This window comes from Vidua chalybeata, chromosome 20 (assembly GCF_026979565.1).
Source record: "Vidua chalybeata isolate OUT-0048 chromosome 20, bVidCha1 merged haplotype, whole genome shotgun sequence".
NCBI lineage: Eukaryota > Metazoa > Chordata > Aves > Passeriformes > Viduidae > Vidua > Vidua chalybeata.
The window spans coordinates 3,153,700-3,181,628 of NC_071549.1; the positions used below are offsets into that span (position 1 = coordinate 3,153,700).

At 43.2% G+C, this 27,929-nt stretch overlaps 1 protein-coding gene across 8 annotated transcripts in view; it reads right to left on the bottom strand.

The window, feature by feature from the left end:
* Positions 1–19,084: 19,084 nt before the first annotated feature.
* GTF2IRD1 (GTF2I repeat domain containing 1) overlaps positions 19,085–27,929 on the bottom strand; it is a 69,148-nt gene continuing 60,303 nt past the window's right edge. For 5 of the 8 annotated variants that reach the window (XM_053961456.1, XM_053961458.1, XM_053961453.1 and 2 more), the window contains 6 exons: positions 27,114–27,161; positions 22,962–23,039; positions 21,447–21,639; positions 20,947–20,984; positions 20,098–20,234; positions 19,085–19,338 (listed from right to left, as the gene is read on the bottom strand). In XM_053961456.1, coding sequence (XP_053817431.1) covers positions 19,264–19,338; positions 20,098–20,234; positions 20,947–20,984; positions 21,447–21,639; positions 22,962–23,039; positions 27,114–27,161 — 569 coding nt within the window. In that variant the 3' untranslated portion in view covers positions 19,085–19,263. Of the gene's footprint in view, positions 19,339–20,097; positions 20,235–20,946; positions 20,985–21,281; positions 21,640–22,961; positions 23,040–27,113; positions 27,162–27,929 lie in introns of those variants that run through there. The other 3 variants (XM_053961457.1, XM_053961454.1, XR_008434342.1) reach the window with 3 other exon arrangements.

Consider the following 27,929-nt stretch of genomic DNA (forward strand, 5'->3'; position numbering starts at 1 on the left):
TAACCTCCTCCAGCCACGTGAGCTATGAAGCTGCATAAAGTTAACTGAAGTCATAGAGTTAAGTCACACTTTATGTGGAATAGTGTTTATCCAGCATGACTACAAGATGACTAACTGAAAAAATAGGTTAAGACTTCTAAATCTATCAGAAATATTTGCTGTATGCTGTAAGTCAATGTTCAGAGGTAACTCATATGTTTTTAGCAGGTGGAGTAATTAACAAGTGTAACGTATTACCATAACAATTGCTGCATCAATTTGGAGCCTGGAAATTAAGAACTTCCTTCTAGAAAAGATGTTCAGTGTAACACACAGCCTCCATGGAGTTCTGCTGTCAGATTCTTGAACCAAGTAAATATATATAAAACACCTGACTAATTAATTTTCATATTCTTTCTAGATTTAAAATTCAAGCTTGTGGCTTGTAACTGGCTTGTGTACACTGCCTTATGTACTGCAAAAGAAGAGGAAGATTATTTTAAAATAATTTACCTTTTGTGCCAGAGGGTTACAGTGACAGTAAATACGCATTTTTCCAAAGTTCACAAATAAAACCCCTCAAGTTAACATGATATCCAAAACTGCAGGCACTAGTAATATGTCATAGGGACCCCTAGGTGCATCTTCTTCAAGCTGAAAAAGAAACTGCCACTTTGAAAATCTGGCAAATTTGTGTGGTGAAATGCTTCCAAGACCATACTGGTTAACAGGGACATTAAAGTCATTCATGGCTGCTGAGTAATTATTCATGTCTCTGAAGAGTTGCTGCCATTGCAGGCTTGTACAGACACTGTTGCAACAGTTTGTGGTTCACAAATTTTCCTCCAGTCACACCAGCCAGGGACCAAGTGTCTCTAAAATGAAAGCCAAAAGGGTTGTGCACAAGCTGGCAAAGCAGGAGAGGTGCCAGCCACCACCATGCTCAGACAGCCCTGCAGAGGGTCCTAGGCAGCAGACAGAGGGATGGGAATGACTGCAGTGCCTGAAAATCAAAGTTTAATAATGGGAAATAAAAGGTGTACTAAGAATCAATGTGCAACAAAACATAAGCCTTACATTGTATAGAGCTTCTCCAGAAGACCGTGAACTGAGGCAAATGCAACCTTATATAGACATTATCTGAGGGAAAGGAACCAATGAACAGAGAGAATCAGAAACAACACCTTATATGGAACACAAGAGTACCCAATCAAAGGGCAGGGTTCAGAGCATAACCTCATATGTAATGACTTAATCTGCATAACTGTTCCCATAATTCCTCTCTTCTCACCCTAACTTAATTAGATGTTTCCTGTCTTAGCTTCTTGCCTCCCAGGGCCTAATGTTGTTGCCTTCTATGTGGCCGGCCCACAGCCCATCCTCTCAAGGATGGACTTCCACATCTCCCCCTTTTTGTTTTTCTTAAAAAAAAAATTAAAAGATCCCAAGGTCTTCTATAGTAGCTTTCAGCAAGCAACTTAAATTTAACAAGACTAGCATTAATAACTCTCTTAACAAAAACAAACCTGGGTATAATTATTGTCAAGTAAATTATATTTTTAACAGGCAACTTAACATAAACACAATCATTACTATAACCTACATTAACAGTTCTATTTTAATCAACAACAACAGTTGTCTTAGAGAACCTTTAACTTTTAAAGTGTTTCACCTGACAATGTGTAATATTTGTAAAAGTAATGATGAAAGTCAACAACAGGCAAACTAGTATTAATGATGTTAAGTGTTTTTATAGCTGCTGCTGATTTGTAAACTACTGATATTTTTGAGTTAAGAATGAAATGTGGTAATTATTCAATGGGTTAAAATAATAAGATGGTTTTGGAAAGTGATTAAGATTAAAATCTTAGGGAGTGTATGCAACTAATTAAAATTGGCTTACAAAATGAAATTAAAAGATAAATAAAATCATTAAGTTGAATTTAGAAGACAGACAAGAACTACACCACAACAGAAATACTGATTAAAATAAACATTTGGAGGGAAATGAAAACCACAATTTTCCTATAAGAAAATTGTATTAAAATGTGTTGAAATAATTGCTATAGAAATGCACAAAACAATTGATTAAATAATTGCAAGATTTGATAACTCTATGGGATAAACCTGACTACTTTAAAGTATATTAAGTAAATCTATAGACTTAAACTGTAAAAAGATAAATAAGAACTACTTTGCTAGGTTGTTACTAAAGGTATACTATGTGATAACTAAGATAAAACAGAAGGTATATTGTTTGCACTTTGTGTAATTGAAATCAGAAGCAAAGAATCATATAAAAATGGATTAGTGCAATATATGAAATCAACTATTTTCACTTTTTAAATTGAAAACTGGACACAACAACTATTCAATTCATTCAAATATACTCAATTAATTATGTATTGGGGAAATTATGGAAGACCCAAATCACTTTTAGTTCACATTTGTGGACTTTCTTCCTACGATTAGCCAAAAGTAATTTTAACCAGCCATATACGACCCTCTTCTGGTTGGACATTCTCAAACCCATTTCACTCCCTCCGATGCAGCGATGGGCCAATATCCCCCCTATCCGTCTGGCTTACCTGCAGTCCATTGCAGGAATCCTCACCTCTTCGATTCGAGGCAAGGTCAACTTCCTGTCACCCTTAATCCACTGTAGTCTGACACCACCAGAGGGACAACCTACCGGTCAGCACCCCTGCTGATCCGATCCCAACAGTACCTTGAATATCAGTGTCCCTGTTCGGGCGCCACTTTTTGCATTGCATCTGACAAATGTCTTTCAGACCGGACTAGCTGGGAGTTGTGTGGCAAAATAAAAAGGGATGGGAATGACTGGAGTGCCCAGAAATCAAATATTAATAGAGGAAAATAAAAGGTGCACTAACAATCAATGTGCAACAAAACATAATCCATATATTGTCTAGAGCTGCTCCAGAAGACCTTGAAATGAGGCAAATGCAGCCTTATATAGACATTATCTGAGGGCAGGGAACCAGTGAAGAGAGAATCAGAAACAATACCTTATATGGAACACCAGATTACCCAATCAGAATGTAAGAAAGTGACCTCCACCACTGGACGGCAAGGAAGGAATTGACTGACAAGGCTCTAGGAAGGGCTAGAGATATAAAAGGCACAGCATCCGTTTTGAAGATGAGCCACATGGCTGGTAGTCAGCGCTCCCAGCACTGTAATTTTTCCTTATTTGGTCCTTTTGTTGTATTTTTGTTAAGGTTTAATAAACCTTTAAAATTTTAAAAAGTGAGCAATCATTTCTCACAAGGGGCAGGCAGTAACACCTGTAAATCTGAGAGTGAGACAGCTGTGCTATACATTTTAAAAAAGACTTTGGTACTCCACTGGCAGCTTCTCCATGAAGCCAGTGTCCATAAAGGAGACAGAGCAGTCCTGCAACTTTATTTGAATAAAGGGAGAGAGGTCTTGGGCGCTTTCTCACTTGAGGTCTTGGAGGGCACAGCCTCCTTTTATCCTAAACTCCCAGCGCCATGTTGCCTTCTTCCTTTCCCCATTGGCCAAGGTAGTAGGAAGATACAACCTTCCTGAACTGTCTACCATATATGCCTCCTTGAACCTGTCATTTTTCCCCAAAATTCAGAAACTCAAGCTTCTGCAGACCCACTTGACTGTTTCAGGAGTCAGGCTGTTTGGGCTCTGCAACAATCCTTCTGCTTGAAGTAGTAGAGACATTAAGACCGATTTCAAAGCCATTAATACCCATACCTTCACCCACAGAATTCTTTGTAAAGACATTAGCACACATCTTCCCTAGCATGGTTGACCTCAAGGGCAGCACTGAGCCTGGGAGCTTCCAGGGCAGCCAAGCCTTTCCACAACCAGGATGGAGCCTCTCACAACCCTTCAGCCTCCATTCCATAAGCTTTAGCCTTGGATAATCAACTTGCTTTAAGCTGTGTAGGCTAGAAAGAGCCACAGGTAATGTCTGTGCACCCATGCTTGCTTTGTGCACTGCTGGAAGGGTCTGGATTCTGCAGGAAGGAATGGGTTGTAATGACTGCTGGAAAACAGTCCGAAACTTGGTTGCAGCTAAGATGCAGTCTTACTTTGGCAACAGTTGAACTCTTCAAAAATAAAAATGAACATTAAAAAAAAAAAAAACAAAAAAAAAAACCAAAAAAAAACCCACCAAAACTACCCAAAAAGGGAAGCAAGACCTAACTCTTGACTACATTATTACTTTTCCAGCCTTTCTCTAAAGTCGTGAGAAGTAGGATCCTGTGGAGGCACCGTCTAGCCATGCTGCCTGCCGAGCTGCATCCCACGACGTGGGATTGCTCTGGAAGACGTTGCAAAGGGATTCCTCAAAAATGCATTCAAGTCTTCTGAATAAAAGCACAGATGCTGTTTATGCTGTTCTTTAGCATCTTGTTGCTCTATATTTTTTAAAAATTATTTGAATCAAAGCTCTCATTCTTTAATTAAACTTCATTTAGTTGCCATCTGACTGGGATCAAAATGGCTTCATATTTTGAGGCTCTTAATGAGGATTGTTATTGGATTTGTAAACATATAAACACCACCCCCAGCCCCCTCAAAAACACCAAAGTGTTTGAAAGGTCATAAATGAGAAATAAGGCGCAAGTGTTAAGATCTGCATCTTCACTCACCTAATTGTAGTTGCCAGGAAAATTAGTCCAGAAAAACCAGAGGTTTATGTCCAAAAAAGATACAGAGGAGTCCTGTAACTTTATTTGAATAAAGGGAGAGGCCATGGGGCATTTCCTCTGGGATCTCTCAGATTTTTGGAGGATGCAGCCTCCTTTCTTTCCTAATTTCCTGAGCACGTCCCTCTCTCTTGCCCCATTGCCTGAGATACTTGAGAGGTACAGACTTCCCGAAACAACTAAGACCCCTTTCTAATGTATACCCCCCCGCTTTGTCTTTTCCTTGTGTCACTCAGTGGAGTTCTTTATGGAATTTATGGTTCTTCCCATTGTTTCTTTCATCTCTCAGTATCCAGTTCTATTTATTAGCAGACTTACAGTTTGTAAAGACAAATCTCTCATTCCATTTATCAGTCAGTGGAATCCTTCCCATTGTTTCTTTTATCTCTCAGTATCTAGTTTTATTTACCATCAGACCCACAGTTTGTTTCTAAAGACAAGTCCCTCATTCTTTTCAATCCCTCCTTTTATATTTTCTCAATAATTGTTTTTACAAACCTTAGTTATCATTGACTTAACTTTCTGTTCCTGGGTCCTTTTTGATTTTGCAGTTATTTGCAGTGACATCATTTTCTGTTCTTTTGTAGCCATTTCTGGACCTGTAGGCTACTACCTACATCCCCCTGATCACATATTGACTAAGTTGTACTAAGCAAGGGATTATACATGATAAAAAGATTAGAGTTACTAAGCACATAAGAGGAAAAAAGAGCATTCATTTAACCCATAGTCCACCAGGTAACCATGAAAACATGTCCCATTTCCATCCTTTCCACATTTGGACTGGTACATGAGCTAACTTTCTTATTTCTTTTCTTATTTTTTTCACTACTTTTTCATTGTCATCTATTTGCAAACAGCAGCTTGAGTCATTTAATTTTCCACACACTCCCCTTTCTTCTTAACTGATTTCCCTGATCTTGCAGTAGCAAAAAGGACAAGAGTCTAATATATCCTATAGAACATATTCCTGACCAGTTTGGAGGTAACCTGCAATAGGCCATGTTGGCAGCCCATGGCCTGTTGTCAGATCGTCCTGGCCTTCTGCAGATCCAACAATTGCTAATGGTAAAGGTTTTTGCCTTCCTCTCCTAGGACTAAAAAAATTGATTCTCCCACTTCTGGCCCAAACTTAACTGAAAATATAAAGCTAAGATTATTAAGAAAAACATTCTAGTGGTGTAATCTAATTTTCTAATCTAATTTTCACCTTGTCTTCTGCACCACCTCTGGCCAGTGAATACACAGAAGCCACCTAAGATAAAGAAAACAAGGACAGCAAGGATTAGCCCCCAGTGAGTGGAGATTCTAAAGAAGGGATGCCCGTACAGACTATTTCAGCAGACAGTCTGTGGGTAGGCACAAGGGGCTTCCTCCAATGTCGACACACTGGTTACTGCTCCGGTCTGCTCCTGTGGAGTGTCAGTCACAGCCTCCCATCCTTCTCCTTCAGCTGAGATGTCCAAAGCTCTGGGGCCTCCGAGACCTTGACCGAGTGTGATGGGTCACCTGTTTGCAGCTGTCTTGACGGCTGTTTATGTGGTCAGTAACACCTGGAAATGTCCACGCCACTTCACCACCAGGGGTGCTTCTTTCCACTCCTTAACTAGGACCCAATCTCCTGGTTGTATGTTATGAACAGCAAAGTCCAAAGGCAGCATCTGTGCTAATTGGGCTTTCTGTCAATGAGATTTCACAAGAGACAGGATCCTGGCAACATATTGTTTTAAATATACATCACTTATTTACACACACACACACACACACACACACACACCCCCACACACCCACACCCCGCCTGCACCATGTTGAGAATTACAGGGGTAAGGAATTACAACATCAATCCAAAGGGAGATAATTTAATATCTTCTCTGGGTGGCCCTTATTCTTACAAAAGCTACCCCCATGGCATTTTAGTTTCTACCACCAGCTTCAAAAGATGTTTCTTTATTTCTCCGTTCATCTGTTCTAATTGCCCTGAATTCTCAGGGTGCCAGGGGGTATGGAGGTCCCACTGAAGTCTCAAAGCAGCCATAATCCCTTGAAGGATTCCCCTGTAAAATGAGTTCCCCTGTAAAATGAGTTCCCCTGTCCAAGTCCACTGCTTTCACAATCCTATATTCAGAAATCATTTGTTAACTGATCAAATAGTTGCTGAAGTGACTAGAAATTCCCCTGGCCACCCTGCCAGCTGGCATATCACTATCACTATCTAAGCCCTCTTGCCTACAGCATCTCAGCAAAATACACCCGACATCCCTGGAGAGGACTTATAGCCCAAGGCCATTTCCCCTGCCTTGCAATCTCCTCTGCAGGCTGGCTGCTATTGGCATCCCTCAATAGCTCGTTTTGCTAAAACAAAAAGACTCAAAGTAGTCCTTGAGAGTCCCAACGACTCCTCCCATTGAGCTGTCTCAATATTTGCAGGCTCTAAGTTCTTGGCATCTGCTGTTTACTCTCCCCTCTTTCTTCTGCTCTACCACCTTTGATTATCTCCAACTCTTCTGGTGGAAAAGACAACCCCATCACTTTCCCCCTCCCCCTGGCAACAGCTGAGCCACAGGGAGCAAAGGGATGATCCCAGAGACCTCTGACGTAAGTGCTGCTTTTGAACATCTCCATTGACCAGTTGATTACCTACTATCTCTTCTGAGCACTCTGCCTGATGTCCCTTAACAGCTCTTACTTCTGCCTCTTTTGGGAAATTCACCACCTCCAACAAGTGAGCTGAGCAGACGTTTTCCCTGCAAGTTAAACCTCTTTCCTCCCAGCTTTCCAAATTCACGTACTACCCCACATGCATCCATAAGACCTTTAAGCACATTATTTTTCAGTAAAAAGACAAAACAAGTTAGACAAAAATCAAACTCATTAGTATGTAGGATACTTTAAGTAATATTTGATCTCTCACCAAGTCACTCGAACTGAAAGCACAAATTACCAACATAAACAAACTGAAAATGCATACACAAATGGTGGCACTTTAAATTTCATTGGTTTTTACACAGGTCCATCTCATGGATTGGTAGGTTCCTATTTAAAAAAAAAGTGAAAATTTGGCCTACTAGACAGATTATTAAAAATAAAAAAACCTCTAGTGTCTTACACAAAGTGACAGAGTTCACCCGAAGAAATGATTATCACATTTAGGTGTGATTTTGCTGCTTGAAGTTTCTCTGCTCTCAAACTGTTTTCCTTATCTTTGATGCAGGGATGTTTGACATTCCTAGAAAAAAGAACAGAAACAAACTCCCCGGCAGAATATGCCCGAGTGAAACAGTTAATTGCATTAACTTACTCAGGTGGAGTTTTACCTTTCATTCTAAGAAGTGGTTGCACCCCTTCTATTGTTTCCCACAGGACTTCAGTGAGGTTTCCTCTTGAAAGGAATGGGGGACTTGTCTTTAGAAACAAACTGTGGGTCTGATGGTATATAAAGCTAGATATTTAGAGATAAAAGAAACAATGGACGGATTCCATTGATTGATAAATGGAATGAGAGATTTGTCTTTACAAACAAACTGTAGGTCTGCTGATAAATAGAACTGGATACTGAGAGGTGAAAGAAACAATGAGAAGAACCATAAATTCCATAAGGAATTCTACTGAGTGACACAAAGAAAAGACGAAGACATTAGAAGGGGTTCTTAGGTATTAGCTGTTTCAGGAAGTCTGTACCTCAGGCAATGGGGAAAGAGAAAGGGACATGTGGCCAGGAAATTAGGATAAAAATGAGGCTGCTTCCTCCAAAAATCTGAGAGTCCCCAGAGGAAATGCCCCATGGCCTCTCCCTTTATTCAAATAAAGTTACAGGACTCCTCTGTCTCTTTTTTTGGACATAAACCACTGGTGTTTGTGGATTAATTTTCCCGACACTCTGATAGACTGTTCAGTGGAGGGACTGAGACTGCTTTTAGAAAGTTTTGCAAGAGTCTGTGAAGCAGGCGTGTCCTTTTTGCTTTGGAGCAGTTTGCCTTATCAGTTTGCTCTTTTTTGTTTTGGTGATTTTCCTTTTGGACATGTTTGAGTTTGGCAGCAAGCAATGCCACTGCCTAAAGCCAATCACTTATTTTTTAGTAACCAATTGCTCCCTATCCCAATTTTTTGCATCAAGTCCACCCTAGGGGTAGGGAGGTGACTAACAAATTGACCAAGGAAGGAAAACAAAATATTTTCCTCTGAAGTTTTCCTATAGCCCCCACAGAGGAAGCTGCATGATAAATACCTAGGCAACACCATAGGGACAACACCATCCCCACAAGGGAGCAACTGTAGAATTGGCTTCAGAACTGAAACCTGCCAATTCTGGCTTTTACAACAAAATACACAAAAAGTAGAGGGGTGTGGGTCCCCTCCAAACAGGTGTCTTTTGGCTCTCCACAAAACCCCATGTCGACAAAGGGATTAAATCCCCAAATTCATTTACCACACTTTCCACAATTCCCTCAGAGAAAAATGTGTTCAAACTTGTAAACCTACAGAAGAAACCACAATTTTCACAACTCCTTGAACAATCAAAGATCTTTTTGACAAATTTCCCCCCTTAGGGATAAAATTCAAGGTGGATCAAGAGGCCCCTGTGTTTACTAAGAAACACACCTCCTCTCAATCCAGACTCAGCTTAAAAGTTAACAAGGGCTCCAGAGTGGTGGGTCCCTGGTATAATGGGAGCCCCTGACACCCCTAACAATCCATCTCCATCATCCTCTGGACTTCCTCCTCCTGAGGATCCACCTGTATTTGCGATAGTCCTGCTTCCAGTATCTCTCTGTCTTTCCCCATCGTCCAAGTGGCTCACCCTCCTCCAGTGCTCCCACTGGGCACAGCCAGTAGCACCACAGGTCCCCAGCCCAGCCCAGCTCCTGGTCCTACACTTCTGTGCCTGGTTTTGCTGCCTCTTGCCTTAACTATATTTCTCCACACTCTCCTTCAACCAATTCTGTTCTGACACACCAACAACTATCCATCCTGTTGTCAAGACTCCGTGAGAAACGATGGTCACTTTTAAAAATTTCAACGGTTTATTAAACCTTAACATAATACAACAGAGGACTGAATAAGAAAAAAGGACTGCATGGTGGGAGTCTGTGACCCTGGCAGCCACAAGCGCGTCTACAAAATTGCTACTCCGTTTTTTATACATTTGGGGGTTGCATTAGACAACCCTGGCCCCTTCCAAAGCCTGCTAGTCAACTTTTCTTTGTCATTTATTGGTGGAGACTACTTTCTTGCAACTTGATTGGAGGTCAGGTGTTGCCATGCCATGCTTCCTAGTAACAGTCCTTCTATCCTCCCAAGATGCCCTGTGCAAGGGCACATGTACAAACCTTCCCTCTATGTGTCCTGACTACTGTCATTTCTTGGCAATCACACGGTGGGGAGGGGGACTGTGGAGAGAACAGAGGACATCTAAACAACAAATCACAATAACATAACTACACATCAATAAAACTTTCTTTAATATACACATAATATTAATCTCTTAATTGCAAGAGCCAACCACTGAATTACCCATCTATAACAACTCCTTTTTAATTCCCCTTATTGCACCTCCAGGAATGAACTGTCAAGACCCCTTCTCAACTTTTTTTATTTCCCCCTTTGGGCATCTATGTCTGTAATTACCTCTGGAACAATGTATAAACCAACTCAACATTCTTCCAAGGGATTCTTTGGAGATATTTGGGATTGTCATCCCTTTTGATGGAGCCCCTTCCCAGCTTTACTTTGCAACCCTCTATGGGTGCCCTCTTTTACCTGTGGTACCCTCCATGGGATCCCCAAAGATCCCATTGTACTCACTAGTGAGATTTTCAGTGGTCCTTCCCTGTGGACTCTTTATGGACCACCCTAGTCCACCACTCATCTGTCTCCACAGTCTCAGGAACTCCGTCAGTTGTGGTGCCAGCCAGCACCAAGGGGAGCTGATCACCGAAATTGGGTGAGGCACGCCTTCAGCACCGCTTGCTGCCTGCTGTCTCCGAGTGGTGGAAATATCCCGGACAAGTCCCCAAATTGCCAGATGATTAATTTTGTTAATTGACAAAATTAATCCACAAACACCAGTGGTTTATCTCCAAAAAGGAGACAGAAGTCCTGTAACTTTATTTGAATAAAGGGAGAGGCCATGGGGCATTTCCTCTGGGGACTCTCAGATTTTTGGAGGAAGCAGCCTCATTTTTATCCTAATCTCCTGGCCACATGTCCCTCTCTCTTGCCCCATTGCCTGAGATACTTGAGAGGTACAGATTTCCCGAAACACCTAATACCTAAGAACCCCTTCTAATGTATACCCTGCTTTGTCTTTTCCTTGTGTCACTCAGTAGAATTCCTTATGGAATTTATGGTTCTTCTCATTGTTTCTTTCATCTCTCAGTATCCAGTTCTATTTATCAGCAGACCTACAGTTTGTTTGTAAAGACAAATCTCTCATTCCGTTTATCAGTCAGTGGAATCCTTCCCATTGTTTCTTTTATCTCTAAGTATCTAGCTTTATTTACCATCAGACCCACAGTTTGTTTCTAAAGACAAGTCCCCCATTCCTTTTATAATGGAGTGGCTCCCATTCAGCAGCTCCCATAATCATATTATACACAAAACCCATGTGTAGAAATACTCTACCACTGCAGGATCAAGATTAGGGAAGCTGTGAGAATTAAAGCTGAGGGAAACCAGTAATAAAGAACAATCTGACATTTTTTTCAAAGTAGGTCAGTATTTCTGGGTCATAATGTTACTGTAAAGCTTTGATTCATTCTTTCTACTTTCCTGCTCCACTTTGGTCTCCATAGAGTGTGCAAGTCTCACTTCACCCCTACTCTTTTATTTGGCCGTTGCCCTATTTCAGCAATGAAGTGTGAACCTCTGTCTGATGACATTCCCACTGGTAGTCCAGACCTCAGGATAATTTCTTCGAACAAAATCTTTACCACCTTGTCAGCTTTGTTGGTGTGACAAGGAAAAGCTTCTTGTCATCCTGAAAAAGTATCTACTGGTACCCATTTTGTGAAGAAAGCTCTGCAAAGTCTATTTGCCAATAGTCTCCCGGTCAATTTCCTTTCTAGACACAGTCCCAAGTGCAGGCTGCCTAATCGAATGTGCCTTCTTCTTTAAACAGGTTTGCTAATTTTTAACAATGATTTTATAATACCTGAAATAGAGATTTTTGGAGTTCACTTAAGTTAACAAAATGAATTAAGCATTTATATTTTAGCTTATAAAATTATGTGTTGAATTTTAACCTTTTACTTAAGAAACCTCTGCCATGGTACAAAGGGCATAGGAAAATGCAAATTTCTGAAGCTTCTTGCATAAAGAACAATACCAGAGGGGACCGAGGATGCAAAGAACCCAGATAAAGGGGTTCCTCTGTCTCCAAGCCCATCAAGACTGACAGACGTAGTCAGATAAGCACCAAAGGACCGAAAGTGCACACAGCAAAGGAGAAAAGTTCAAAAGTTCAATCATGAGGAAGACCACAATCTTCAGCCTCAGGACCACCGAGAGACCCCCGTGTGACCACCACAGCAAACCACGCGTGCCCAGAAGGGCGTGGACTTACTTAGCATGAGAGGCGAGGACAGGCAGGGCCAGGGGTTGAATATGCATGAAAAAGTTGTGCAATGTATTGCATATGGAACACCTCTGGGAATAAAGGCGTGGGTCAGACTGAGGCTTGGGGCACAAGTCTTTGGAGAGATATCTCACTTGTGCTGGGTGCTGACGTACATACCCACTTCATAACTACCCCAGGTTGTGGAGTCTATTTATTTATTCCACGTATTGCTTCATACCAGTCATTCATATACTTGAAACTTGAGGTTTCAATACCTCTACCATAGACTCTATTCCCCAGTGAGCAACCTTCTGTTGTTTCTCCACCATTTTCTTCATAAGGTGTTGGGGAATTTTGATGTGTTTGCTGGGTGTAATTCACCATCCTTCAGTACTCTTTTAAGCATCTAGCAATTTTGCCAATTTTTCATCTTCGGTCTGATAATCATCAGCCTCCTTGTCCAAATCCTGGCACTTCTTAGGTGAGAACAACAGGATATCCCCACTGGCAGCCTCCTTGACTGATTTGTCAGCCAGGCCATTTCCAGTATTTACTGGGGTCTCCCTGAATTGATGAACTTTACAATGCATTACTGCCACCTTTTGAGGTAACTGCCCCCCTTCTAAAAACCTCTGTATTATTTTTCTATGTTTCACAGGAGATCCCTGGGAAGTTCATAGCTCCCTCTTTTTTCCACATGAGTTCATGTAGACCTCTCCAAAAGTAAATATTGAGTCAGTCCGTATAATTACCATCTGATCCTGTGAGAGACATAATGCTCTTGTCAAATGCAATCAGTTCTGCTTTCTGAGCTGTAAAGCAGACATGTTGGGGGTCAGAGCTTTGGCTTCTGTTACCTTGGGCAGAGTTACCACCACATTCCCAGCTTTTCAGATTCCATTTTTCACAAAGCTGTTCCCATTCATGAAGAGTTCCCAATTGTATGGAAAATCACACTTTGAAAACCCAGTGTTCATAAAGGAGACACAGGAGTCCCGCAACTTTATTTGAAAAAAGGGAGAGACCACCGGGGCCTCGCAAGGCCCTCACACACTCGCAAGGCCTTCTCTCTCGGGTTTCTGGGGTGCACCCTCCTTTTATCCTAAACTCCTATCCACATGTTGCCTTATTCCTTTCCCTATTGGCCAACACACTAGGAAGGTACAGCCTTCCCGAACTGCTAACCACATGTTCCCCCCTTGAACCTGATTTTACCCCAAAGTTCAGAAACTCAAGCTTCTGCAGACCCACTTGACTGTTTCAGGAGTCAGGCTGTCTGGGCTCTGCAACAATCCTGCTGCTTGAAGTCAGTAGAGACATTAAGACCCATTTCAAAGATGTTTACACCCCTACCTTCACCCATAGAATTCTTTGCAAAGACATTAGCACACATCTTCCCTATCAGTCCCTCCTCTTAGTATTTCTCAATTTGTCTTTACAAATCCTAGTCATTATTAACTTAAACTTTTTAACAACCTGGCGTGGTATAAAGATTAACATTTCAAACACCTCCTCCCAACTTTCTGGCCTCTGCAAGAGGCGTGGCAAGTAAATAACCAAGAAACAGAATACAGTAAATACAGTGAATAAAGAAGATATTAACAGTTCATATTAGCCTGCTAATCACTAGAGGTCCTTGTAGATGATCAGTGGCTACTGACAGCCACTCCCATCCTTTTCCTCCTGCTGAGAAGTCCAGATTTCTGGGGTTTTAGAGACCTTGACTCAAATATAATGGGCCCACCCGTGTTTTCAGCTCTCCTGACTGCTCTTCCTGTCGCCCTGGTTGGATGGTATGAACAGCAAAGTCCAAAGGCAGCATCTGTGCTAAATGGGTTTCCTGTCAGAGATTTTAAGAGACACAGTATCCTGGATACGTACTGGTATACATCTTCCCTCTCCTCGCCACATTGAAAATTAATTCCAAGGGGAATGATTTCCTCACGGTTTGGCTCTTATTTTTGCCCCAGCTAATGGCAAAAGCTGTGCCCATGGCATCTTATTTTCTGTCACCAGCTTCAAAGGTGTTTCTTTATTTGTCCATTCATATTTTCTACTTGACCTGAATTCTCATGTGCCGGGGGGTATGGAGGTCCAACTGAAGTCTCAAAGCAGCCATAGTCCCTTGAAGGATCCCCTTGTAAAATGAGTTCCTCCAGCCCAGTCTGCTGCCTTCACAACCTCATACCCTGGAATTATTTGTTCCAAAAAATACTTTAATAATTGATGCAGTAGTTGCTGATGTGACCAGAAACGCCTCTGGTCACCCTGCCAGCTGGCATACCACTACCAAAAGATATTTAAGCCCTCTTGTCTTAAATATTCTCTCAAGTAGTGTGTTGAATGTATTTTTAAGTTATAACACAATGTTAAAATAGAAACTATACTATATAAGATACTTTTTAACTAGCTCAAGAAAGAGATGAGATAATCAAGGAATTCTTCGCACAAGGATAACAATTACAGAAACCCCTATATTTTCCAGAGGAGAGGAATTTATGGCTTTCCTTATCAACAGAAATGAACTTCTTCAAGCCTGACTTAGACTCAAAGGCGCCTGGGGATTAACAGAAACTTTTTGACAAGTACCAGACGAATTTCTTGTTTTAAATAAAATATATGCATAATCATGAAGTGTTTTGTATATGCAACAGGCTATTGCTTTTAAGGCTATTCCTTTGTTCACAAGGCATGCTTGTCGTGGCTTAAGTGCCCGAGAGCATCCGGACGTCCATAACTCTTTGCTTTTTATTGTCTTGTAATTGTCCTAACTCTAAATTTTTATTACTCTAATTGTATTACTATTTTAATAACCATTTTATTATTATTAAACTTTAAAAATTTTAAAAACCAAGTGATTGGTGTTTTTCACAAAACACAACTCAAGGGGAGATTTGGGGAATCTCTTCTTCCAGGAGCTATGAAGATAGTCCCACAACGCATTTACCACTTAACAATAAAAACCTTTCTACACCTTTATAATGTTTTTAAAACCTCTTACTTTTTTTTAAAATCACCTTCTACAAGTTTTAATAACTTTTTACAACCTTTCCTGAGACTGAAATTGTGCTATGGGCATTCCTGCATTAGCTAGTGCATGATCTTACATAAGCCAGCACAGTTACAAAAACCTCTGAGCCCTGCATTGCTTCTCTTAACCACTTACAGTTTTCCAATTACCTGGGGACTTATACTCCCTTAAAGTACACTTTTCTAATTAGCTGGGGACTTGAAACCTTTTGATACTCACTTATACAGTTTTACAATAATTTTTAATAGAAAATAACAAATTATATCATTACTTTTATAACCCAATAGTATTATAGAGCTCCATTTCTGGAGGGATTCTCTGCTGCAGCTTATGGTTAGATATAACTTTATATCCTCAATAATGCTTTAATAAAACCCAGAGATTTTGCCTTGAATTCATTGGATTATAGGATCAAAGGATTTCCCTGAAAAAAGTATTTGATGCACACCAGAGTCCTCCATCCTGTAAATCCATGGAGCATCAAAAGCCATGTAAATCCATGGAGCATCCCATCTGGGGTCGCACGGAAATTGCTGTCAAAATCATCAGAATAAATAAGAGTCTGTAACACTGTCTTTTCAGTGTTGGGGGTAAGGCATTATTTTATTCTTGGCCCAGAGGTGTGTGTGTGGCTAACAAAGTTCCAGCCTCCACACATATACTGATATGAATCCTCTTCACTTACTTTTTACATTTTTAGCAAACAAAAAAAATAGTGTTTATGGGTTCTAAGTTACATAATTCTTTTCACTGATTAGCATTCTATCCTTTATTGGTTATTGATTTCTTACTCTTCATGCTAATTTGATCCACATTCTTTAGTCCTCTTATCATCACTTTCTCAGATGGGGGGTGTCCAGCTTTCCAGGCCTTAATCTCTTCTGTATCTTCTGGTTACTCCAACATCCTAGAAGGGTTATAAATTTAAGATCCCATGTGTCCAATCTTCAGCTCCCTTTGGCTTTGTTTATTGAAGCTTATCAGGGTTAGTTTTAGCAAACTTAACGTTTCAGTGATTTAATGATCAAAGTAACAATAAGAGCCTGTAAAGAAACTTAATTAGTGCTGGCTAAAAGTGGGCACTGCTTGCAATTAATTAAAACAACTAATTAAGTTAATAGTTAGGAAAGTTCTATCATTTCCAACAACTAGCAAACACAGGCACCAGGGCAGGAGTTTCCCACCCCAGCCACAGAAAATGGAAAGTGGATGTTGTGGCCCTGAAACTCTTCAAAATCACAGCAGGAATTACTGCTATTCACTGCTCAAAATACATCTGTTGCTAGAAGCCAGCAGTCTCAAGACTCAGCTGTGGGGCACTGCAGGTGCCAGGAGGATGCAGAGCTTCCCAGCTAAGCAGATGGAGCAGGGCACAAGCTGCCCTTTAGTGAGTGGGGCTCGGGCTCCATATCATCAGGAACCTTAGGGAAGGAAACCTGAGCCCAGTGCTGTGACTCAGCCCATGCCCTAGTGGCACAGCCAGCCTTCCCCTGCCCCATCTTGCTCACCAGGCTCTGAGCTGGGGATGCTGGTGGGGAGAGAGTCTCTTTGCTCAGTTTCCAGCCTTTATGATTACATTCAGCTCTCTGAAATAAATCATTAGTCCCCAGCACAGTTCCCATGCCCTAATTTAACTCCACTGCTACCATTCACCTCTGCCTTTTGGCAGCATCATCAGAACCTATGTGGGTACAGCACTTCAGCCCCCCACCCTGCCAGAGCCTCCATCAGCAGCCTCAAACATCCCTATCATTGTTAAACCGTGCTAACACCTTCAGCGTTATGGCATCAGACTTTTATGTCCTTAACACAAAAAAATAAAATATAATAAGTGTGCCCTCTTATGAGACATCTACTTGGTGAGGTATAACCTGCAAATAAGCCCCTTTCAGGCATTTGGGAAGAAAAAAAGAGTTTTTATCTCTGAATCATGTTTCCTAATTGGGGATGCCACAGGTTTGAGTATCAGGCAGAAACAAAAAATACTCAAATTTTGATGTTAACTGCTCAGATGTTAAACCTTATTTCTACGTGGGGTCACTGATACAGACTTTGCCAATTTTGTGCAATATCCTACATTTAGCTGGGATTTTGTTACCTCATGTGATCATTTACATCTAACTCCAGAACAAATTCAAGTCCAGATCCAGGAAACTGCAGGCCTTGAAACATGTCTACTCACCATTGAATAACACTTATACCCAGCATCAAATAACACTTCCATGCACTGTCCAAAGCCTTCTCATGGCCTGAAGACACACAGACTCATGCAAACCAAAAACATGTAAAATAAATAAAGCAGATTCCACTCAGATAAACTGTCAGGAGTGATTTTGATCGTCTGTCTGCCACCATCTACCCACCAGCAGACCACAGCTGCTGCTCTTGGGGTAGGTTTGCAGTGACAAGCCTGTGGTGACCCATCCTGCAGTCCTGGAGGGACACTCAGCAATGGTCACCTCACAGTGACACCATGTATCACTGTTTATAGTGACTCCAAAGCTAGAAGCCCCAGGGCTCTTGCTCCACTATTGGCTCATGCTGGGCTGCATTTACCTACACACAAGCCAGGATGTTTCTTCTTCTTGGTTTCTCACACGGACATTCCCACTGTGTCTCACCCATGCAGGGCTCTCAGCAGGCACAAAGCACAAGTTAAACACATGCAGTGCAAAGTAACAGCATTTGCTTCTGCAGCTTCTGCTGACAAACTACAGGAATGGAATGGAAATATAAGGGCGGGAATTTTAAATTATATCCCTCAATTTATTGCTTTGTTTATTATATGGGGGAAAGTAGTCCAGGGTACGTGGAGGAGTCTAGGGCCACCCCTGCATGCACTCAGCATTGCCACGTACAGTGGTCCAGTGTTATGGAGCCTGTGGAGCATCAGTGTGATCAGCCTGCGGAACAGGAGGCTCAGGGGGACCTTCTTGCTTACAACCACCTGAAAGGATGTTGTAGCCAGGCAGGCAGCAGTCTCTTCTCGCAGGTAACAAGTGATACAACAAAAGGAAATGAGCAGGGGATGTTTAGATTTGGTATTAAGGAAAATGTCTTCAACAAAAGGGAGGTCAGGCATTGAAATAAGCTGTTCAGGAAAGTGCAAGCATCACCATCATTCTGCCACCATTCAAGAGAAGTGTGGACGTGGTCCTTAGGCATGTGGTTTAGTGGTGAACATGGCAGTGCTGGGTTAATGGTTGGACTCAATCTTACAGATCTTTCCCAAATTAAACAATTCAATGATTCTCTTGTGGGAGCTTCCTCCCCAAAAGGCATCAAAGCCTCCCATAAAATCAGAATGATGATCTTAAAACCATAAATTGTGAAGGACTTCAGCGGCTGAAGAATTTTCCTGGTTCAGATGCCAGTTAAATGCACACAATCCAATCTTTCTGTGCCTTTCCAAGTCTGGGATGGCAGGACAGTCAACATGGGAGGGATTGGAGGGATCTCACCTCTTTAGGGGCCTGAAACCTTCTTCCCCCCTAATGTACTTGGACTTCAGAGCCAACAGAACTCATGGGTGAAGGTGACTGATTCTTGGGAGAGCTGGCTCGCTCCTCTGTCACCACTGCAGTTCAGTACCAGTCCTCTGGCAGCTCTGTACATAAATTTTTACACCTTTGAGTTAAATTAAATGAAACATTAAAACATTTCAGACCTCTTGGCTTCAGGCACTGATGACACTAAGGATTTACTGAGTTGCCAAAGCCCAACAGGGCCTGTCCAAGGGGTGCCCTTCTGCCCTTATTCTTACCTATAAATGTTATTTATCAATATGATATGTAATAAAATAAGCACTTTTAAGAGCAAGGCAACACTTCTTATTTTTATTTAAAAAGGCCTTGATGGCAGGAATATAGTGTAAAAATCATTGGAAAAACTAAAAGGCATTGATACATATTGGAATATACACTTTTTACATAAATTACATTTATTTATTTTTTCTTTCATTTGAGGTTCTTATTTGATATTGAGGTCTAATAGTTAATAGGTCCTGGGATCTGGACGTTTAGACCACCATAGTCTAACATGTACATGTTCATGGGCCATTGCTGAAAGAGAGGGAGAGAAAAAGAAGGCAAAAGTCTCTGTTAGGACACAACACAAAACCACGCATACCTCAAATCTCTGACATGTTCCAACAACTGGCTGTTGCTCCCACTTTCCAAGTAAGAGAAAAGAACCAACCCCAAACCAAAACACCACTAACAAACTTGACAAAAACCCTTGAAAGGTTTTATTTCTCTTGTGTGTTTTTGGGGAGTTTTATTTGGTATCATCCACAACTGAAGCCAAGCCCTGAAGGAGGGCAGTTGTATGCATCTCCCTGACTTTATCTCCTATTTTTCCTGTTCTGTGGCATTCTAGATCTCTGCATTGCTCCCAGAACCAAGCTAGAGGTACACCCAGCACAGCTTGGACCATGGGGAACCACCGGGTTCTGCTGAGAGGCACCACAGACCCGAGGTGATGTCACCAGCACTCACGTTTTACCCATGGGGGTGGAGGGATTTGCTTGAGCCTGTCTCATATGCAGCACCCACTAAAGCTGAGGCACACTGCAGGAATGCAGGAGAGCCCCTGGGGGTCTTGGGCACTTTGCTCTGCTGACCTCCCCCAGACAAACCCTGCAGAAAAAGACAGCCCCACAGGTGTGTCTCCTCCTTTGCCAAACCTGCTTGTGCCATTTTACATCATACTTTATAGTGTTTGTCAGGTAGAGGGAGGTGGTGACAGCTTGAGAACAGAGCAGCATCCTGAAGCAGAAAGACAGGTAGGCAGTAACCCCCCTAATATCTGGAAGGCTTTACCACAAGCGAGATCTGATTTGTTGATGATGTAGACTCCATATTGGAAGAAGAGGAAGAGGAAGAAGAGGAAGAGGAAGATACCGAGTTCCCTTCGGAGATCCTCTTCCGCTTCCGTTTGGGAACACTGATGTCTTTCTCTGCAAGGAGAGAGGGAAGGCATGAGGTGTCCAAGCCCTGAGAGTGGTCCCTAAATGTGGGGATTCATCTTGCCACTCCCCTTCCACAGAGCATCCCCCTGCAGTGATCTGCTGTGCTGCCACCGGTGACACAGGCTTGGCCTCCATGAGTGGCACAGAGCTGTCAGCTTTCCTCACACTGCAGGCATGCTCTGGCTTGCCAGATCTCCCTTCTCTATCCATCCACCTCTTTTCATAAAACATAGGCTTGTAGCTATCTCTAGGACTGCTAATTCTGACACATTTGATTAAAATTGTCTGAGATATATCAGGATGATGGGACAGAGAGAGAAACACATTCCCAGTGATGACAGAAAATCTTGTTGCCTTAGAAATTCAATTGCTAAATGATGGCTCAAATTGAGGGCTTTAACCAGGGAATAAATTGCTCATGGTGAGTAAATTGCTAATGGGAGAGGGATAATCACATCCTCCAGAACATGCTGGAAGTTTGAGCCAAACAGCCCAGTCTTCCCACAGCTCACAGAAGTGGAGTCCTCCAAAAGGATAGTTTACTCTGGAACAGATGCTGAGCCTAATTTTTTGTAGGTTGGATTTTCTCCCCATCCTGCCCTGGGGATATGAGAGGTTCAAACGCCACCTCACAACTCCCATCCATTTTGTCTCCCACAGGGCCAGGAAAGCCACATTTATGTCCTAGCCCTTCCCTTACCTGTTTGTTTGGCCTCGGTGCAGATTTCAGCAAATGGCCTGTGGAAGAGACAAGGGATGAGTCAGTGGTTTCACCCTGTGTGCCTGCCTGTGCTGGGACACAACCCTGACTCTGACCCTAAGCTGACTCCTCCAACACCCCTTTGTGTGGAAAGAGGACTTGGAGCATCCCCAGTGCATCCTGGAGAGAAGTAACCTGAAAGAGCTCAGCTGATTCTCTGAGTTACCAGCCCCCATGTCACGTCCCTTCCCAGCATCACCATCCCAAATTACACAAGAAAGAGGGGACAAATTGGCCCTGCTAACCCTTCACTGTGCCCACCCATGGGCAAGTACCTCCCTGCAGCACAGGACAGTGGATGCCAGGGATGGAGCAGGTCCTCCACAGGTATGTGGTGGCTCCGGTGGTCTCATGGTGAGTTGCTCTGCTTATGGCTGAAGAAGCAAGGACAACACTTAACAAACAGAAACTTCCCCCATCACAAAGCTGGGAAAACTTACTGGAGCTGGTTTATAATCGCTATTCGGATGCTCTCCCGTGCCTTCAGGATCTTCTCCAGCCGATGAATGTCATAGGTGTTGGGATTTCTGAAAGGGATATCGTCTGGCAGCCCAGTAACCTCCACAGAGTCAGGACTGTCCCTGATGAGTTTATAGGGCACCATGACAGGCCGGTTCAAGCCCAGAGCCTCTCCTGTAATGGCAGAACAGAAGACAGCACAACAGCTTTACCCTACAGTGTGGATATTCTCAGTTCAGTCAGAGAGAAAAGAGAAAGATTTCTGCCAGGCTAAGCGTGGGAAAAAGTCCGAGAGGAATGTAAACAATCTGTTACCTTGCTTTCTGTTCATATTGTTTATAGATATGTTCTACCACACTGACCTAAGTCCAGTGTACCAATCAGGTAAAATGTTTTTACTTTAAGACCAATGAAATTAATGTTCACGATGTTCTCTACAAAAGAGAGACATACTTTTGAATAAACACTCATTTTACCTTCTGAAATTGTACCAGTCATTTTGCCCGTCCCTAGCTCAACAGCATCACTACAGGGCTCTACAACCAACCAACTGAAAGACTAAGAACACTGGGGGACTTTGGGATGCCATGGCTGCTGTGGTGCTCAGCCTTTGCTGCAGTCACAGCCCACCCAGCCATTTTACATGTACCTGCCCAATTTATTGTCTGCTCTGTTAGTCTCCATTTAGAATTCTGCCAGGAGCCTCAGGCAAGTTCAGAACACACACACTGCCACACCTGCCCAAGCCCATGGCTGGACCAGCAGCAGCAGCATGCAAGACAGCCCAGGACAGAGGGGAAGTGGAAGGGATTTGCCCATTTCCTCTTTCCTCTGTACATCAGCAGGTCTGGGGAGTCACTGGGGTGGAGATCAAAGCCATCATCATATTACATCACTCCTGCCCATTTCTTGAATCAATTTATCTCTTTGGCCTCCACAACATCCTATGGCAGTGATACACCTCAGTTTAATTCCTCACTGCATTAAAAGCCCTTCCTTCTGTACAAGTAAACCTGCTGCTTAACTCTCTGGGTACCCCTTAGTTTCAAGCTCACTGGGGAGCAGAGAATATCCCTCACTCCTGTCCTGTTTCTGACTGTAAGAGCCTGGTCCCACCTTGCAACTCTGCAGCCCCAAAACCTGAAGCTGTTAGAGGCTGCACAGCCACATTTCTAGCTTTCCTCCTGGAGAGTTTGTCCCATCAAAGGCTGACATCAGACTGAACAAATCCTGCTACTGTGCTGCATTTGGCCATACCCCTTCCCCTCTCCAAGGATGAGCTGTCAACAAGAAGGTAATGGTCCCACCTGCCAAGAGTGAGACACAGGGACATCCCTGGGGACAGGCTGTAACATGGAGCAGCAGGACAGTATCTGTGCTGCAGCAGCTGCCGTGGGCTTGGGCTATAAATAGAGGCCTTTGTGGAAATAATTTTAACTGTGGCTGCTCTCAGCAAAACCAGCCTCACCCTATGATGCCTACAAGCAGAGACTCACCGTATTTTTCATTGAAAAGCTCTTTCACTTGCTCTCGCAGAATCACCTTCTCTCCAAGCCTGTTGGCATCATCCTCATCTGCAAAAGCAAGAAAGAACAGGGGTGAGCTTAACTTGTTTCCTTCTGAGCCCCTGGAAACCCAATCTCACTGACACAATGCAGGACAGCATCCCTGTCCCTCTGCCCCAGCATGGCCTGGGTTCACCTCAGAGGTGTTGCTGTCTGCTTGCACCCTGCCACACCTTTCAGAGCTGTGCAAAGCAGCTCTAAAATGCTGACAAATCTCCATTTGCCATGTGCTGCCACAGCTAAAAGCATTTTATATCTACTTTGTGGGGCTGTAAATGACTAGAAAAAATGCAAAGCAATGAAGACTCAAGCCCTCAGTGACTTGAGTCCCACAGGTGACATCAAGGAATGAGAGCATTTTTTTGGCTAAGCTCCTAAGTGAAGTATTGTTTTATAATATGCCATATAATCAGCTTGGCTTTCCTAACTTTTTGAATTATCCTCATTGTGCTAAACAGTTTCACTTTCATTCTCTCATTTCAAACAAGGTGCCTAAGTTAGTGGATTTTTACACTCAGCTATTTAGCATCCTCAGGAGGCTCCAGGACAAATGACTGGGGTTGTGACCTTAACCTTTGACCTAGGGTGAAATGACCCTAAACCTAACCTGTCCCTTTAATGCCTTTTTTCCCCCAGAGGTATAAAGTACCAAGTGAACACACCTTATCTGCCTCTTGCTGTGGCCACCCCTGCAGCTCCCAGCAAGCTGGGATGCACAATGCAGGACCAGCTCAGTGGGGTGGACTCCTCACCTTCTCTCCTCCCAAAGATCCCCACTGCACCCGAGGCAGGCACTGTCACCCAGGCTGGCAAGCCACTGGGTAAAAATAATGGAACCACTGAATGGTTTGGGTTAAAAAGGACCTTCTAAAACCATCCAGTTCCAAGTTCCTGCCATGGCCAGACACAGTAAGGTGTGCCTTACAGGCACAGTGCTGTGTGCTCTGTGCAAGTGGTGGGGGGCTCATGCTCCTGCTGCTGGCTCAGGTGATGGTGGAGGGTAGCTCAAAAGGGTAGAAAGAAGTGCTGGGAGGTGCTGCCCAAATCCCATCTTCAGTATTGGCATCCTCAGGCGTCTCAAAAAACATTTAATCAGTCTTTCTGTCAATGCTTTGAGCCAAGAGCTTTGAATCCAGCCCTCAGCACCAGGCAGCTCAGGACATTTTGGGGGCAGAGACTGCCAGGAGACATTGTTCAAGCCCTTGTTCAAAGTCCCTTTCCAGCTCTCCTGCAGCCACTTTAGGCACTGGAAGGGGCTCTAAGGTCTCCCTACAGCCTTCTGTTCTTCAGGGGAACACTTCCAGCTGTCCCAGCCTGGCTCCAGAGAAGGAGTGCTCCAGCTCTTGGGTGAGTTTGTAGCCTCCTTTGGATTTATTCCAACAAGTTCAGGGTCAGGTCTTTCTTGTGTTGGAGGCCTCAGCCAGGCGCAGTGCTTCAGGTGGGGTCTCACAAGAGCTATTCATAGTGGGTTTCTACAGCATCAAGGTGATCCCTGCAAACCTTGGCATGAGAGAATCAAGGCATCCTCTGCCCCCAGTCTGCAGCTATTCAGTTTCATTTTGAGCAATCACATGATTATGATTTTTTATTATTTTGAGCAATCATATGATTTTTGTTTTGGTTTCAAGCAAACAAGTGGCTGGAATTTTGTTTTAAATGCAAGGTGAAAATCCACTGCAAGTCCCTGCCCCCTGCATGGGACTGATTTCAGTGCTCAGCACTCCAGGCAGAAAGACCCCATCCCACATCTCAGCCACTTGCTACTGTGGGAGCTGGAGAGAAGCTGGCAACCTCAAACCTCTGCACCCTGCTACTGCAGGGTACAGCTTCAAAAAAGCCTCTTCTCTACCTGGAAAACAATTGCTTCGCCTGGATATCACATACACACACAAAACAAAAAAAAATCCCAAAAAACCAAAACCAAAACAAAACAAAAAAAAAAAATTACAAAAAACCCCAAAAACAACCCAAGAACTTTCTGCAAAGAGAGCTTAGGGGCAAGTTCTGCTTCAAATTCAGAAATGGCGACAAAGCAGCTTGAATGGCATGGAGCAAAACATAAATACAAGAGATGAAGATTTCTAAGTGATGCCTTGCAGTGCCACTCTGGAGGCCACGGTGGAGCAGAGGGGACAGCCCTGTGGTCTCCCTCTCTGACTTCCTTGTCATCACTGCTCAGTTTCTGGGCTGTATATACGTACCCGTATGGATGTGTAGATGGTAGCAGACAAAGACACACCAAAATTCAGTGTTCTCACTCATTTAATTCTCTGGGACTGAAAAATGCAGCAGGTCTTTCCTTTCTGCTCATGCCCCAAGTGACCTGAGTGCAAGAAACAAGATCCCAAGGGATCTTGTTTTTTCCGCTTTGAGGTGGGCACTACTCCCACATTCCCATTCAAGGACACAAACAAATGTAATGAAAATCCTGGAACTGAGCATAACAGTGAAGCCAAAGAGGAGCCTCTGGCCAGTGGCACTGCTTCCCAGGGACTTACCCCTCCGTGCCCAGGCAAGAGGGATCTCCATCTACCTTTGACTTTACCCATTTGGGTTTGGGAATTAAGCAACTCAAGGAGTAAATTGAAGGAAGAAGTAAATCAAGGAAGCCACTAGTGCTCCTGAAATGTAATGAGTCCTTCCCATAGAACAGGTTTATCCATGTTGCTGGCTTCAGATCTGTTTTATCTTTTTAAAAAAATATTAAAATAGTAGCTAGTTGATTAATTTTTTTCCCAATTCTGCTTGCCTGAAGTCAGCACCTCTGCACTCCACAGGCATTTACATACAAGTGGTCACATTTTTAAAGCACCACTTCCTTCTTTTCTATAGGACTTGTCAGAGCTTAACATTTCTTTGAGAGACAGCAAGCTACTTTTAATAATTATAAAAACTGAGGTTTAGGTGTCTGCTGTTGGGCAATAGAATCTAAACCACTGCTTAGTCTTCCAGTGACTCAAAAAAACCACACAAAACCAAATCCAGGGTACCCCATGGATAAATAATGGTGCTGCCTGTGTTCATGATGTCATGTGCAGAATCTTGATCTCAGTGGTGAAGCCACAGCATAGTTGGGCAGGGTGCCCAATGGAGCCTTCTTCCTTTCCATACCCTCAAACGCTGCTCAAGGGGATGCCTGTCCTCTGCTCAGCCACTGCTCATAGAGTAACAACCAACCTCCTGTTACCCAAAGACTTGTCCTGAAGCCCATTTCATCAGGAAAACTGTCACTGCCCAACTCTGAGAATATGGCTCAGATCCCTTCTGCAGGCAATCCCAGACTCATCAAAGAGACATTCAGCTGGCAGGCTGAGAGCAGGTTCCTTACAGCAGCCTGGGATCTGGCCCTGAATCCCAAGAGGAATCTTTCCCCTTCCAGCTTCCATGGCTGCAATTCGGTTATACCCCTGTGAATAAATGTGCTGACTTTATGGAGGCTATTCTGCAGTAACTCGGGTTTAAATGCAGTTTGAATTAGCTTAACATATGCATGTTTTCAAAGCAGAGCTATAAACTTGTGGCAGCAGCAATTAACACCTAGACCCACAGCCAAAATCCCAGCTGGTGGCACTAAGGCTGGATCTGCTGTAGCTAGGTGCAGCCACAGGCACAGGCAGGTCAGCTTTTCCTTACTCCTGCACATCAGTCTGTCTTGCATCCCTGGAGCCTTCATGGCTACTCACCAGCCCTGACCCAGAGTATGCTGAGTATGCAGAGTAAAAGCAAAGCAAAAAAAAAAAGCCCAACCCAAATCCATGGAAGCTCTCCTTATGAATGGCAAGTGGATTTGTAACAAATTAATTGCTGGGACACATGGATGAAGGATGAGAAGAACATGGCAGGTTCATTTGGCTGGAGTGATGGCATCGATGCTCAGGGACTACAGCAACGGTGCTTAGAAATACAGAAAGGATTAATAACAACAATAAAACACTGTCAGTTCTGGACACCACAGGGAAACAGCAGCAGGGAAAAAACAATACCTGAAATTTGGGGGGGGTTTAGACATTTTCATTCCCATATTAAAACACAATTGCATTTCTTGTCTGCTACCATCTACGATGCATCAACTGAGCTACGTACCATTCAAAGCAGCATAGGCTTTTTCCAAAGATGTTATCCGTCTAGGGGCTACAGCGCAAGTTAATGGAAGACAAAAAAAAAAAAAAAAAAAAAAAAAAAAAAAAAAAAAGAGAAAGAAAAACAGATCCATGAGTGCTGCAGCTTGGTTTCTTGGTCACAAACAAAAGCAAAAACCTAGGATTAAAATTCCTCTGGCCCCTTGGCACAGAGACATTTTGGTAGCTAATAACTGTGTAAGTTATTTACTGGTGAGCTGGGCTCTCCACCTCATACCAGGACCTGCTTTGCTGGAATGTGCTTAAGCCTCCAAGCATCCCTTTGGCTCTCTTGAGCAGCTTAAGGTCCACATGTGCATAAGGATGCATGGCCAAATGACAGCATTTATGGCATGTGCCAGAGCAGCAGCAGCTGCGTTGCACAGCTGTTCCAGTGCCAGAGGAGAAAAAAAAATCTCAGGTTAAAGCAGATGAAAAGCAAACAGGGAGATCATGACAGTTCTGCATCAACAGGAGAAATGGGAGAAAAAGGAATCCCTAAGGAGAGGCTGGTGCTTGCCACTGACTCCGAAGTGATGAACGACATAAAAAGAAATTAACTTCCTGTGGGGAAACAGCCAGGGATGGGACTATGGCCTGGATTTGCAGGATGGGCAAAAGGAGGAATGAAGTGGCTCATCCTACTGAAGTGACAGCCACAGGGAGAGCTGGTGGGGAGGGTCAGGGCTGCAGCACCAGGGCAAGGAAGGGGCTCAGAGGGGAGGCTCTTGATGCCAAACTGCAGTGAGCTGACACCAGCAAAGAGAAGGGGACTTGGGAG